Genomic DNA, 15,349 nt, shown 5'->3' with positions numbered 1-15,349 from the left:
GATTAGAAATTAAGTGTTAACGAGCAGTTGGACAGGTGTACCTAATAAAGTGGCCGGTGAGTGTATGTTACAAATTCAAGACTTACATCTAAAAGACATTTGTATGCTGTAGATAGGCCATACAATATGAGTTAGAGAACCCCTTTATGGTAAGGCATTGTATGGAAGATCTGATTAAGAATGTAAAATTCTGTTTGTTTGCAGATTTGGTTCTATACCAACTCCATATTTGAGAATGCTGGCATCCCATTGGCTGAGATACCGTACACGACTGTGGGCACAGGTGCCATTGAAATCATTGCAGGTTTGATTGGGGTAGGTGATAACTATAATGGTGAGCTCTTACACATAGAAACTAAGGTGGGGCAGAGGATGGAATTGCCAGGGCCATAACTAAAGACTCAAAGCTCTGGTGTCAAAGCTCAGCTTGAGTCCCCTGGGCAACTTCTGACAACTGTCACATCCATACATTTTAGGAGCCTTTAAATTTCCGTATCCTTCTATATCTGGCCCCAGACTGCCATGACATGACGTGTCTATGCATACAAGCTTCCCATTATGCCCATCTCCTATCGGTGGCCCCTTTGTGTCCCCAGTGAATCCCTGTTTGACTATAGGCTACTGACCAACAATTATGAAAGGGTAAATTTAGTCCTTTCTGACAGTGGAAGGCTGTGTATCATAAATCTTCTCACTCCAACTCACCAGAGAGCAGGGGGAATACATTTAGCATGGACAGACTTCTAGCCATCACAATATCAATGAAATGTATCCAGCTCTGGAGTGTTTTAGGTGACTTGTGGGGCCCCCCATCTTCTGGCCCCAGTTACACCAGTGACAGTGCACATAGGCTTTGGTGCCATGATTCCTCCTTTGCCAGGATTATAAACGGCACCTAGTGGATCGGGGGCTCTGTGCCAATTTTTTCTAGTGGGGCTCAGGAACTTTGTTACACCTCTGTGTGCTACGTACTGAATACAACATATGCCGTAATACATTTCATATTCTCCGAAGCTCTTGTTGCTCCTCGGTGTATACATTTCTAGGAACTGTATTTAAGCAGAACAGCTCAGAGCTTGCTCCCCATGTAAAAATGAATTTATTATAGACATTATACCCCAATGGTCTTCAAAGCCTTTCTACAACATATGAAGACTCTTTAATAGTGATGTGGTGAGACAAAGAAATCGGCAACAGCGCACAACAGCGAGCGGAGACCAGAGAAGGGTGTCGGCGATTATCCTTCCCTATAAGCACAAAGAAAAATCGCCACCTAACAAGCTGATTGCTTTCATGTCGCTGTCTTGTCCCCTTTTGATCCTGTCCTCGACCTCCCCCTCCTCAGCCTCTCATTCCAAACCATTTATAGTCTCCTTATCTGAGAGTTACCTCGGCGCAGATCAAATTTATAACCGAGCACGCGTTCCATATTTTTAACCCAGGGCTGGCCTGTGCTACATAACACTAAATTAGATTTTTGACAATTAGAGAGACTAATGTGAGCCATCGACTCCCAGGAGCAAAATCTCACAGCACGGTCTTACTTTAATAAACGCATCTCGGCATAGAAGTGAAATCCAGGATCCCCCCCCCATCTCCCCCCACCCTTTCTGCTTATTTACCCCTTTCTATCTTTCTCAAATCCCCCTCTTTATTCCGCTGTACTCTGACCCGCTAAATGGTCCTCGCCCTTGCCATCCACTATTGAGCAGTAATAAAAGTGCTTGAAGAGGTGCAGGAGGAATGGCGGTGCAGTAACCGGCTCACATTCACTCAGGCAGACTCATAGCTCTGCAAGTCTGATTGGTCCTGAGTGGAGACAGAAATGGCACCCGATGGACACTAGGAGATTGGTTATAAAATTACAAGCATTTGTTCTGCTGTCAATATTTTTTGCTGGTTTTGCTCAAAGCTTTTTTTTCTTTCTCTCCTGCCTCTTGTTTTCCAGCGGGGAGAAGGAAACTTGAAGCTAATGCAGCTCCGAAAAGATTCTTTGTTATGTGCCTTAGATTTTTTTTTTATATCTTTTTGATCAATTTAGAAGACGGAATTTAGGACGCGATTTATTTTCTTTCTTGGATCTTATCTGTAGCTTTTATAGCAATGATATAATGTGAAGTTCTATATAATGTAGATTGGATTCCGGTGCCACTTCATAAGAGAGTACGAAAACTGTACCGGAATCAAAAGATTCATTTTGTATCATTTTTGGCATTGAAATTTTTTAAAAATAAATTGTGAAGAATTTTTAATTGATCATAATAATGTCTTAATAATGTCACAGTTGTTTCCGAATTCCAGAGTTACTTTAATGGAATGTCAGACCGCACAGTCATCTCTATTGTATATTGGGTGCTGAGGCCCGGTTCACATCTGCGTTCGGTATTCTGTTTGGGGAGTCCGCATGGAGACCCTCCCGAATGGAATACCGAACGCATTGACAAGCGGTGAGTAATGAAAGCACACAGACCCCAAGCACACGGACCCCTTAGACTATAACAGGGCCATGTGTTTTCCGCACGGCCTCCACATGAGTCATACACAGAGGAAAGTAGTTCATGAAGTACTTTTCTCCCCATATGTTCAGTGCGGACTGCGTGTGGAAAACACACGGATCCCATTATAGTCTATGGGGTTCATGTGCTTTCAGTGCTCACCGCTTGTCCAAACGGACTCCCCGGACGGAAACCGCAACGCAAATGTGAATGGGGCCTTACTCTGTTGACATGACCAAGTCGAATCCATGCAGCATTCTCCTTATAATCCGACCCGTGGAAATATACCGCATGCTGGATAGGTTGTCTGAATAGGCTCTTACTGTTATTTAACATCTAACCCTTTTTGTTTTGTTTTTATATTTGCAGTGTTTTACGGTGGAGAAGTTGGGGAGACGACCTCTTATCATTGGTGGATTTAGTTTTATGGGGTTCTGTTGTGCGGGCATCACTGTAGCACTTGTATTCCAGGTGAGTAATGGATCCCGACTGAGAGCGTCAGCCTAACTTACTATACGGTATAAATAATGGATGTATAGTACTGGACTAAATACAATAATAACTTGTAATAGATATAGATTTATTACAATATGTAATATGTATGTACTCCTAACGTGTTCCTCTGCTAGTGGGGATGTGACATTACTACCGCACTAACACATGATATGTCTTCGTTATCAATGGTCTCGTACTGTACCTGACATCGGCTTTATCTGGTCACCGTGCAGTGTGTAGACTCTTACATACAATACATATGAAGAGGAATTCTGGGAAAGGATATGCAAATAAGTTCTCCTTGATCGGATAAAGGAAAACTCACTCTAGCGCCACCTGCTGGAAGGAAACTCCATGGGGAGGTGTAATTTAGTCACCTGGTCTGGGGATCACTGATGATGGACCTGGGGGTTCTGGCCATGTTACAACCATTGGATAATGAGATCCGAAGCTGTCCCCCCCCCCCCAGGTCGCATTCCCTTCAAGCTCATAGGTAATCTGCTTAGGATCACATGACCCAGGGGTCGCGACATTGCCGGAACCCCCAGTTCAGTTATCATCAATCCCCGGACCAGGAAAATTAAAACTCTGTGGACAACCCCTTTAAGCGACCCCTGTACACATTAGACTGATGGGTATGGCCAGTCTGTTTTCTCCCAGAACTATTGTTCAACAGGAATGTGATCCATCTTATGTCCTTTTTTCAATTTTAGCCCAATAATTTGGTATATTTTGTTTTGTAAAATTCCTAAAAGGTCTACTGGACATTATGGCATTGTTCAATAGGATATCTGATCGGTGGGGGTCCAAGACCCGGCACCTCCACTGATCAGCTACTCTGAAGCCTTTGGCACCAAGCATACACTGTGTACAAAGCCTACTGCTACCAGCTCCGTACACTGTGTAATTCTGGCACTAGAAGCTGCTGAGAATGGCAAAAAGTGTGGAGTACCACTGAGAGAGAAGACAAGTCATTATAATGGCGGATGCTGTAACAGGTCCTCTCCATTCATAGATTTTAGGCGCTGGAAACAGCACCTGCAGATTTCTGATGTGAGCCCATAGAGCATCAGTGGGGAATATGAATTCCAGAATGTCTATTTATACCAGCTTAGGCTCATAAAGGGAGTGAATTAGGTAATAGGGGCATATGTGGGAGATGCAATTCATTAATATTGTAAGTGGCGCCAAAGGTGGAGGCTTCGTTACTATTCCTGCCAGCGTTATCCGTAATTGTAGGTGTTTTATAGGGTATAAAGCAATGCAAAACACACAGACACATTATATACACACACATACTGTATATTATACACAGACATGTATATTATATACACATATATATATACACACATATATACATACACACACACACACACACACATACATACAGTGCACCATACATACAGTTCACATATATGTATATATATTGTACACACATAAATTCATACATACAGGTCACACATACATATAGTACATGCACACATATACACACACATACCCTTAAAGTGGCGCTAAAGTAATATAAATCATAATAAACCATAAGGCCGTGCTGAATGAACAAAATTTGATCTTTGACTTTTTTTTCCACTTTCAGGCCCGGATACCTTGGATGCGTTATGCCAGTGTGATCTTCGTCATTGGAATCATTGCTGGTTTCTGTATAGGGCCTGGTAAGCAAAATAATGGATTTACTTATTTTCAAGGTTTCCAATGTGTTATTGTAAGGCCCGGTTCACATCTGCGTTCAGTATTCCGTTCGGGGAATCTGCTTGGGGACCTCCTGAACGGAAACCTATACACATTAAAAAGAGGTTAGCTAAGAAATCACATGGACCCCTTAGACTATAATGGGGAAATGTGGTTTCCGCACAAAACATGTGGAGGGAAAAGTGCTGCTTGCGTTACTTTTCTCTCCGCAGGATTCATGCGGACACTGAGCAGAAACCACACGGACCTCATTACAGTTTATCGGGTCCATGTGGTTTCTTAGCTAACTGCTTTTTAATGCAAAACTTGATACAAAATCAGTCCGCACTACTGAGGTGTCCTTAAAATTTAACTTTTAATAAATCATCTTAAAAACGGGTATACAAAATAACCAAAAAATATTCCTTTTTAATGCGTATAGGGTTCTGAAGCATACTCCCCAAATGGACTCCCATACACAGATGTGAACAGGGCTTTAGAGGAAGGATTTGGCTTCTGAGCCACTGACAGCCATTGATCAGCTGATCACTTTTGCGTATTGATCCTAAAGTTAGAGAATTGTTTCCAGGTCTGAAAACCCAATGACATACACAACTTGATCGGTACTGTCCACCAAGTATTTTGGTGCTTTATTTATCCCAAACTGTTCAGCCACTCCAAAGATATAAGCCCTTAATGCAAGTGGGTGGTAACAACGTGGTTTCTCTGAGGGTGAGGATTCTGTGTTCTGCATTTAAAGTAGTGTTACAGCCCATTTGGCTAGAAGAACCTAATTTGCATCAACATTAAAAGGCCTTATATCTTTGGAATGGCGGAACAGATTTGGATAAAACACCAAAATGCTCTGGATAACTGCGCCTATCAGATGATGTATGTCATTGGGCTCCTCAGACCTGGTGATGGGGCCCCTTTAAGTGTCATCTCTACTTCTCTGCAATCCTGGGGATACAAAGTCTTAAGAGTTGGTAAAATTGTTGGTAAACACTAAGTATGGCTACATTGTAAATTCTTGTACAATGCTAAGTGTGCTCTGTACTATATGTATTAGGTATTTGCATACATCTTAATTTGCATCACCCTGTGTTTAGGGATTTGGGGATAAATTGGCATTTCATAGCTGACTCCGGATTTTTAAGTAGATCCTTAAGGTAATTAACACGGACATCAATAACGTCAGCAGCCATTATACTGTAAAGGGCAGCCGTCATCTCCACACTATATTGATAGAGGTTTATGATCTTCGACAAAAAAATCCACCATAATGAGGCTTCAAGTGCAGAGCCAAGCTGTGTGCACAGGACATATACATGTGTACCCCATACTATGCCACCATAGGCATTGATTCTGCTGTATGGGGTCTCCGTATGGTGCTATATTTTGGATCTATTCTACTGTAGAGACAATGTAATATGGCATTTCATGGGTTTTCCATCTGGTATATGGTGGTAATGTAGAGCCCCATAGACTTATATGGGTGCCATATTAAAGCTTCATTTACAGAGTAGTTATAGGGTAGAATTAGGTTTCACATTGGAAACGGGGTTCACACAACGGACACCAAACAGATCCCAATACAGTTATTGGGATCCCTCCAACGCCATTCGTGTCCATCATGGAATGGATCCAATAGTGTCCACTTTTCTGTTCTTCTGATACGAACTTGGCGCCACACAAAAACGTGGTAGGTCATTTTCTGGTGACACATTCTTTCTAAAGGGGGTATGCCACAAAAACGTATTTATCCTCTATCCCTGGATATATAGCTTATCAGTGGGGTCTGAATCCTATGGATAGAGTATAAATATCCTTCGTGGCGTTATCCCTTAAACATTGACTAATGGCAATCCGTATGGTCGAAATCTATAGACCATTCCGTTCCGTATAATTTTTCAAGGTGCCTTGGCATAGTTATCTATAAGAAATATGGATTGGACACAATATTATCTCCTCCAACCAGTTCAGCCGAGAAGGGGTTAAAGCCATATTAGCTGCTTTGCAGACTCTATCTTAAAATGATGGATGAAGACTGTGGTGGTTTATCCCATTGATATATTAACTGCGCCTCCAACAAATCTATAATTCATTTTCAGCTAAGAATTTATTCAGTGTAATTACATCTTTAATTAGGATTTTTATGGCTCATTGTTCATAAACAATGATGAATATGACTTTTAAAGCAACCAGGATTAGGGGGAAAAAAAAAAATCTGCATGAACGCCACTCTATATACTCCGTGTTCTGCATGATTTTTTCTGCATTAAGAGTTCTATATGTGGCATGGTGTGGAAATAATGAACTGGTGCTGAAACTTCTTCTCAAGCACATTAAAGTCATTACACCAAGAATGGGCTGAATGTAGACAATGTTCTATTAACGTTGGACTATAATCAGTCGGTGTTCTCGCAGTTGATTAGAATCTCAGGATACGTAAGGGATGGCGGCGGAGGCTGGAGACGCAGAGATCGGAAGATTGTTTAAACACAAGGATAGTTAAAAGAACACTGAGCGAAGAGTAAAATAAAACTACAATGTACGACTTCCTGCGCCAACCTCCTCTTGTGGATTTTCTGGGGCATCAATGGTTTGCCCATCAATGCATAGGGGATAGAAAGTAGTCTTCCAAAACTGGTGGGGACCCCCCCAATCATTAGATTGGGAGTGTTTGAATGGAGCAGAGGTCAGGCAGATGGACTACCACTCCATTTATTTGTATGGGACCTCCATTTTTATGGTACAGTGTTTGGCGACTTCTTGCAGAAATGCGTGGAGGGGAACACCATACAAGCTGGGTTCTCATAATCAATGGGATCCCAGTAACCTATAATGTATTCCCTATAGAATGGGGGTGCCTTATACTCTGGTCTAAGTGGAGAAGTTGTTGGGCAGGTGTTATGGGACCCAAATGTGTCTCGTTCACATCTGCGCCCGGTCTCCGTTCTGCAGGTTTCCAGTTCCTGCACATAACAGAGGCAGGAGACGGAATCCTGCAGGACTCTCTCACCCATTCATTTGAATGGGTTTGAAAGCAGTCCGGCGGTGAGCGGCGGTGAGCGTTTTATGCTCTCCGCCGCGAAACCGTTTTTTAAAATCCGGACACAGAGTTGAACATGCAGTACCCTGTGTCCGGTTTTAAAAAAACGGTTTCGCAGCGGAGAGCATAAAACGCTCACCACCGCTTACGGCCGGACCCGGTCTGTGGTTTCCGTTTTCTTGCATGCAGAAGACGGAAACCACAGAATGGAGACCCGAATGCAGGTGTGAAACTAGCGTCACACATGGACTCTTTGTGAAAGAGGAAGCCTGGCTTATATCCCAAAAATGGGTTCTTAAACCAAATTTCTGATCATCGGCCATCAGAACGACCCTTTGCAATCAACGTCTTTCTTGTAGGAAAATGACAGAGCCTTTTTCCACTTTTGAATCAATGGAAACGATTAGAGTCAATGGGATCCACCAACATGAGATATTGATTCATCTAAAAAACACAGAGAAGCCGGTCCCATGCTCAATATTGGGTCATTTTGCACGGACTAGTACTTAAACAGGCTGTTAATGTGTACATACAAGACTTTTGGGGAATCTTTTTTGGGCCAAGTACCCCTCATTCCCAGTTAGCGGCTGTTACCGGTCCCTCTGTTGACCTCAGTGATGAGTTCAGGAGTGTTGTCGTGGATGCTTCATCATTTATAGAACTTGCTGCACTTGTTAAACCCTTCCACTTTTTGGGCAAAAACATGATCAGTAGTTGACTTCTACGCGGGAAAGCTACGGAAGTACTTCATATAGATGGCGGTGTAACCATATCAGTGCTCAGTTCTCAGCGGCTTACCCTGGCAAAATCTTAATTTTTTTATTATATTAAAAATGTTAATAAATAATTAGAAAAATTTGGAGAACTGTCTGATCTACATTTTTAATTAGAAAACTAAAATATTATTATATTATCATTTGCAAACCAGGAATAAAGAAGGTTCTCGATGTAGCATTGTATGTATGTACGCAGAATCCGCTCATGAAATTGCAATCCAAATCTATATGAAATTTTAAGATGAAACATTGTAATTTCCTTCTGCAAAGAATTCAGCAATTCCTGCAATATTAACGGGTTTTACATCGTCCTAGAAGGCTAAAAGCTGAGGGTGCCTGCCCTCTCCTGGCCAAGACAAATGCCAAAAGAAACAGCAATGTCTTATTACTATATGTTATGGTCATGTAGATGGCTTGTAGATGTAGATGGTCATGTAGATGCAAGACTGTCCTCACATGAGTATATAGGTTTTAGTATCGTATCCCAAGAATCAATCCTGTAAATACAGATGAGTAACAGCCATCCAATAGATTTCTTCTAGAGTCAGATTCTAATATTTTTGAGGTCATCTCAATCACAACTAGTTTTAGAGTTTTTGCTCATCAAACGAGTTCGACAGGGTCTACAGCATGAATTTTTACTACAATGTAACATCTAACCAAGCCAGTTTCCAGCCATATTCATTCAGCCTACAGTTACTCCTCCCCACCACCCTTCTACACATGCACTCTCTGCAAAGCTGCCAGACATCTCTCATAACTGGTTCTGGCGTGTCAGACTTCAACCTGTTAACATATGATGATTTAAAGGGATTCTATTATTAGAATCCCTTTTTTTTCAGGCCTACTACGTCGGAATAGCCTTAAGAAAGGCTATTCTTCCTCTACCTTCAAATGTTTTCTCTGTGCCACCATCTGGTGATATTCACGGTTTTCATCATCTGCAAATGAGTCTCCAGACAGTACTGTGGCCTCTTATGCGATTGTCCGTTCAGCCACAGGAAAATGGCCGCCAAACATGCACAGTCGGCACTTTTGGTTGAAGACGCGGAGAAGAGATGGTCGTGAGAAGAAGAGGTAGGGCATCACTGAAGAGTCTGCAGGCAGCACAGGGGACACATAAAGGAAGGGGCCATAGCCTTTCTTAAGGCTATTCCGACGTGGTAGGCATGGAAAAAAAAGGATTCTAATGATAGAATCCCTTTAATAGAGTGAGGGGCCCCAATACACCTAAGATGAAGGCCAATGCTAATCAGATTCTAAGAAACCCAAAAATACAATGGGGCAGATTTACTGACTAGTGTGTCGTCCATCAGTCTGAATGACGGATCTGACAGTCACAAAGCACGGCTTATTTATGAAAAGGCTCCGCATGCCAGAAGGAAGAGCTATCCCAGTTAGAGACTGGCATGAATTCTAAAAATTTTAAGGAGTCCCTGCTCTGCTCCACCCACGTTTATGGAGGCGCAGAATTGGGCATGTGTCGCATTAGTGCAAGAGGAGGCCTTTCACCAAACACGTGACACAGATTCACCCCTCTATGCCCATACACGTTAGATGAAGGTCTGCCGAACCAGTGGTGGGTGCATCAGTCTCAATTATCCCATGTACATATATGGGTAGGGACAGAGGAATTGGGCATGGTGGATTTCAACATGGCTGATCTTCTACTCCAAGTAGCAGTTTATCTCTCTTCTCATTGAAAACTCCCACATTCAGTTGAGATGACAGTGCATGGTTGGGAGTTTCTCCGACACTTATCGAAATGTGTTTTTGATCCAGTGCTGGTTACTCATTGGCTAAATTTCTGCTTTCTTTCAGCTGGACTTCCATTTATAATGACGGGAGAACTCTTCATGCAGTCCCATCGCCCCGCAGCTTACATTGTAGGAGGAACACTCAACTGGCTATCAAACTTTACAGTTGGTTTTGTGTTCCCTTTTCTGCAGGTAATTGATGTTACACAATCGCCCCATATTCCTTCATTTTTGAGGTTTTATGTGACTAAAGAACTCTGTTTACAATGCCAAAGATTGGATCTACTGTAGGTGCTTGATACTTTCAATGTTAGGCTGCGTTCACACAGAGTAACGTGCCACTCATTCTGACACGCAAACACGTGTCAGAGTGAGCGCAGTAAAACAGAATCCCATTGACTTCAATGGGTTCGGTGTTACGCGCGCTACCTATTGAATTCAATGGGAGGCTTTTTTTACCTATTGCTTTCAATGTGATACGTGCGTATATGTTTCAAGCACATGTGATGTCATCCTAAGGTGTTATACTGATGATGATGTCATTTACTTGCAGATGTCTGCGGGAGCGTTCTGCTACTTGGTCTTTTGTGGAGTTTCCTTTTTTGTGGCGATCTACGTTTACTTTGTCATTCCGGAAACGAAGAATAAAACCTTCTTGGAAATTAGTGAAATGTTTTCCTCTGACAAGTCTTTGCGTAAACCCGTAATGCCCGTCGATGATATGAAACTTCGGAAAATGAATGGCTACGGAGCCTTAGAAAGCAGTTCATTGGAATATTCCCAACCATGAAAATTAATACAAAAGACTCTATCGAGAGAAAGATTTGGAGTCCGTGGTCTAATGGGTCCCAAGAAGGAATGCAAAGGATGTCCCGAATATTGCCTTTTCCAGTCCAGTACCAAAGAACAAAGTTGGGCCTCCAGTTCTCTCAGTTCTTTCTGTATAATAAGCCTTACAATATCTGAAAACTATTTCTTAAATAAATCTCATGATGACCTCATAGTGAGAAATTTTTTATTTTCAGTCTTCTACATTCCTTCTGTTTTAAAGATTTCACCTATAAAGGGTCTTAGGTAGTCATTTTTGACTTGAAAACATTTGACTAGTTGAGTATCCTAGGGTATGATGGGCCAATGGCGTGACTAATGGAGGAAATCGCTATAGGGGCCGTGGAGGGAGGGGGCCGCAGGTTACTCTCACATCACTTTGATGACTGGCATCCAATATATTGCTAAACCTTCTCTATTTACTAAAATTTATGATCAAGTCTTCGGGCATGCCAACTACCTTGTAAAGAGATCATTAACCCTTTAATTAAAAAAAGGACGTATACAGTCAAATAATCAAGTCAATTGAGAAAAATGTAGTTGAAAGAGTTACTGTCTGTCACCTGGACTCCATGTGTAACAGGAAGACATTCCAAAAATAAAATTGGTGGCCTCCCTTTTTGCGTAACTGAGTTCCTTATATACAATGGGAATAGTGTGAATACTCTCCTGTTTACTTTTGATTTGCGTCTATGGTATTTCCATTTCTAATCTAACATTCTTTTTATGTAAAAGGTCTCGGTTACAGCGTATGGTCATGAGTTTCTCATCTGTGCTTTGCTTGTGATCTGTGGGAAAATAGGACACATTCTTTCATGGAATTGCCTCTTGGATACTTTATCATGGACCTGATTTTACCCATAGAAGTGAATGGATCTACTTTTCCATAACATACTATAATGCTTCTGTATGTCACGACCCATGGAAATCATATACTAGTCTCATCGACATTTGGTTGATTGTTCTATGTGGCCTCTCCTATAGTAGCCTGTTGATAGTTTGGCCTTCAGAACTACAGATACTTGTTGTATTATAGATTTCAGTAGGTGCTGACATTGTTCTGGCGGAATGTTGGACAAAGTAGCTTCTTAGTAAATGCAAATCACATGGAGATACGGACATGCTCGGAGCAGACCCTTCTACCTCCTCTCGGAGATGCTCTACAAGATTAACACCTTGGGACAGTGAAGGTCAGAGAAGCAATAGTAACTCTGAGCCATGTTCTAGAAACCAATCCCATATGACATGGTGCATTCTACCACTGATAGTGGCCTCCTGGTATATGTGATATAAACAGCTGCCATGAAGGGACGAACTTGGTCGGCCAAAATTGTCTTGTCTTTCGGTTTCCCTTACATAATAATTGTGGTCAAGCTGATGAGCCGTATATTGAAACCCACTAGTGCTTAGAAATGAAGAGTTGATTCGAGCACCAGTCAGTGGTGTAACTATCATGATCGCAGGAGGTGCGACCATGACAGGGCCTGGAGGAGTATGGAGTCCATGGCCAGCTGGAGATGGCCGGGGCCCTGCAGCACAGTGATAGTGATCGGGGAAAACTTGATTCCCTGACTGTTAACTCGACTATAAACCTTCATCAGCAAAGATTAGCACTCATCTTTGCTGCTGTGGAAAATGCCACTAATAAAAGGGCAGTGTGTGATGTATGTACGTGCCGACTCCACTTTCCAAAAGAAACTTGCTCAGGGAAAGTGAGATAAAATAACAAACATTTACACTTTCCTCTTCTGGGCATCTGATGGCTCCCGGCGTCTTCTTCAGACCTCTTCCAGCCTGCAGCAGATGTCACACACCCTGGTGGATGGGGCCTCAACAGCCATTGGAGTGCACCAGCGTCATGTCAAGGCTTTCCACATGACCGTTGAGACTATCACAGGCCTCAGCAGTGACCTAGAGGAGCGTAGCATCAGTCATAGTTTGGAAGAGGCCTGAAAAGGATAATGGAGTGCTCAGAAGAGGTGAGGCAAGGTGAATATAACAGTATTATTATTACCTATCCCCCAGGGCCTTCACTGATTATACTTTTCTGTACAATAATGGCACCGAAACATACCGGAGGGCAGAACCTCACAAATATTCATCCCAACATTCAGCTAAAGTGGCTCAAGGCTTCCATAGCACATTATACTGACAGGGGGAGAACTTTATACTGTGTGGGGTCACTGTGACCAGCATATTATACTGTGTGGGGCCTCTGTGGAGCATTATATTGGGGGGGGGGGGTCTCTGGAGGGCATATTATACTCAGTGGTGCCTCTTCAATATTTACATCTGTGCTATAACAGCCATGCAATGTTACTATAAGCTGTAATTACATTACACAATCAATATAAAACAAATACTGTGCAATGTAAATAGCTATGTGGTCACGGTGTTCACAAAAAAACACAGTCCCTTCAAACAGCTGATCAGCAGCAGTCCTGGGTGCTGGACCCCTGCAGATCAGCTGTCTTCCAATGCATGCAGCTTGCAGTTTTGTTTACATGGCTGGCACTACACTGCTTACTCACCATATTCTTAATAACTGCACCCATATTTTTTTATATCAAAAATACACTGTATAGGCCCCCTGTCAAAGATTACAATCATAAGTACATAGCAATCAAAAAAAATAATCTGTAAATGGAGGGGTGTGGTACATGTAGGACAACCACTCCATTCACTTCTACAGGACTACCAGAACCGCAACCTCCAGCAGTTCCATAGGTGCACACAACGGTTCAAAAGCAAACTTCACATTTGGTCCTAACAACCGTATACAGGGCAGCTTTCATTATTCAGGAGTAGAACACAAAATGAAAGCTATCCTGTGATTGGTTGCTATCTTGGCCACAATATTTTTTAATCTAAACATATTTTCATTTTCATTCAATGCAAATGCAATTATATTCTAGAACGCTTGCGCCATAAAAGCACTAATGACGATATCACAGATTGAGTTAGCCATCTAATGCAATCCTTCTACAAGCCATGAAAACATAAAGTTAATGAATGATTGATAAAACTTTTAAAAAATTAAAAATTTTTACAAATGAGTACTAAATCCTACAATTTTCACTCTGACCACTAAGCTTAATAGAAAACTGACAAATTGCAATTTCTGTAGTCACTTTTTTTTTTTTTCCGTAATCACCTCATTTACATCAGAAATGCAACAGAATTACAATAGAAAATAATACCTTTACTTGTAACAACACTGCCCCATCACCGTATCCATTACCGACTGTAGATGATGTCACAGCTTATCTGCTCCTGTTCCTTGCACTGAGCATGTCTTGAAAACGCTTCTATATACCTCAATAAGTCAACTTTATGTTATGACGGTCATTAGTACATGTAATTTACATGACATATGACTAAATACATTTCTATAGACTACGTTAAAGCTTCTGCCATGAGATGGGCCACTTAATGGTTAATTTTTAGAAAAGCTGTAAATGGTCTTGTGATTACCAGAACACATTATCCCGCTGAATCATGTTTCCTAAATGTTACTTTTATATAACAATGTAATTCTCAAGTGAGCAAAAAGGATGTCATGGAGGTGAGATGAATTAGACGGCACATCTGATGCGGTAAAGATAGGTGATTAATGGGACAACAGCGGTTTCATTGAGTAGACTGCCATCCGTGAATTGATTAAATGCAATGTGTTATGCCGTTTGTATAATGATGAATAGGACCAGATACTTTTCACAGCCTCTGGTCTGAACTTTAGTAGACTTTAATATGGATATGAAAAAGCTCACATAATATGGCAATATACACGAGAAAGCTCCTAGACACATAAAGGCAAAGTTGGCCAAAGCCACCGATTTTGGCAGGACCAGCTGACTCTCCAATGTTTATACCAATCTTTCTCCTCATTCTTCCCATAAAAATCACTGAGGCCTAGTTCACACGAGCATATTTTGGTCCTGATTTTGATGCAGGAAGCACGTCAGAATCAGGACCAAAATGTTACTGCCGCGGCTAGCCGCAACTTCCGACAGTCACGGGTTCCCACTCCGGAGTAGCGCAAATGAATGGGTTTAGTCCAGGGGGATAGTCTTGATGCGGACACGCGGCGGTGTCCACCTCAAGAAAGGGCAGCTTGCTTTTTTTTTCCGCGAGAGGGAACAAATCGCTAGCAGAAAAAAGATCGCTAGCGGTCTACATAGACCTCTATTGTGAGGGGGGATTTTGAGGTGGATTCCACACCAAAATCCGCCCCCTCTTGCCCCGTGTGAACTAGCCCAT

At 42.0% G+C, this 15,349-nt stretch overlaps 1 protein-coding gene across 1 annotated transcript in view; it reads left to right on the top strand.

Annotated features, from left to right (window-relative positions):
• LOC142182788 (solute carrier family 2, facilitated glucose transporter member 9-like) overlaps positions 1 to 11,252 on the top strand; it is a 29,780-nt gene extending 18,528 nt beyond the window's left edge. Inside the window, exons 8-12 of the mRNA XM_075257529.1 lie at positions 205 to 315; positions 2,865 to 2,966; positions 4,585 to 4,660; positions 10,326 to 10,453; positions 10,815 to 11,252. Of these exons, the coding sequence (XP_075113630.1) occupies positions 205 to 315; positions 2,865 to 2,966; positions 4,585 to 4,660; positions 10,326 to 10,453; positions 10,815 to 11,051 (654 nt within the window). The 3' untranslated portion in view covers positions 11,052 to 11,252. The remainder of the gene's footprint in view (positions 1 to 204; positions 316 to 2,864; positions 2,967 to 4,584; positions 4,661 to 10,325; positions 10,454 to 10,814) is intronic.
• The last annotated feature ends 4,097 nt before the right edge of the window (positions 11,253 to 15,349 follow it).

The sequence above is a fragment of the Leptodactylus fuscus genome, chromosome 10 (assembly GCF_031893055.1).
Source record: "Leptodactylus fuscus isolate aLepFus1 chromosome 10, aLepFus1.hap2, whole genome shotgun sequence".
NCBI lineage: Eukaryota > Metazoa > Chordata > Amphibia > Anura > Leptodactylidae > Leptodactylus > Leptodactylus fuscus.
The sequence above is the reverse complement of the archived record's forward strand: the minus strand, read 5'-3'. Positions and strand labels throughout refer to the sequence as shown.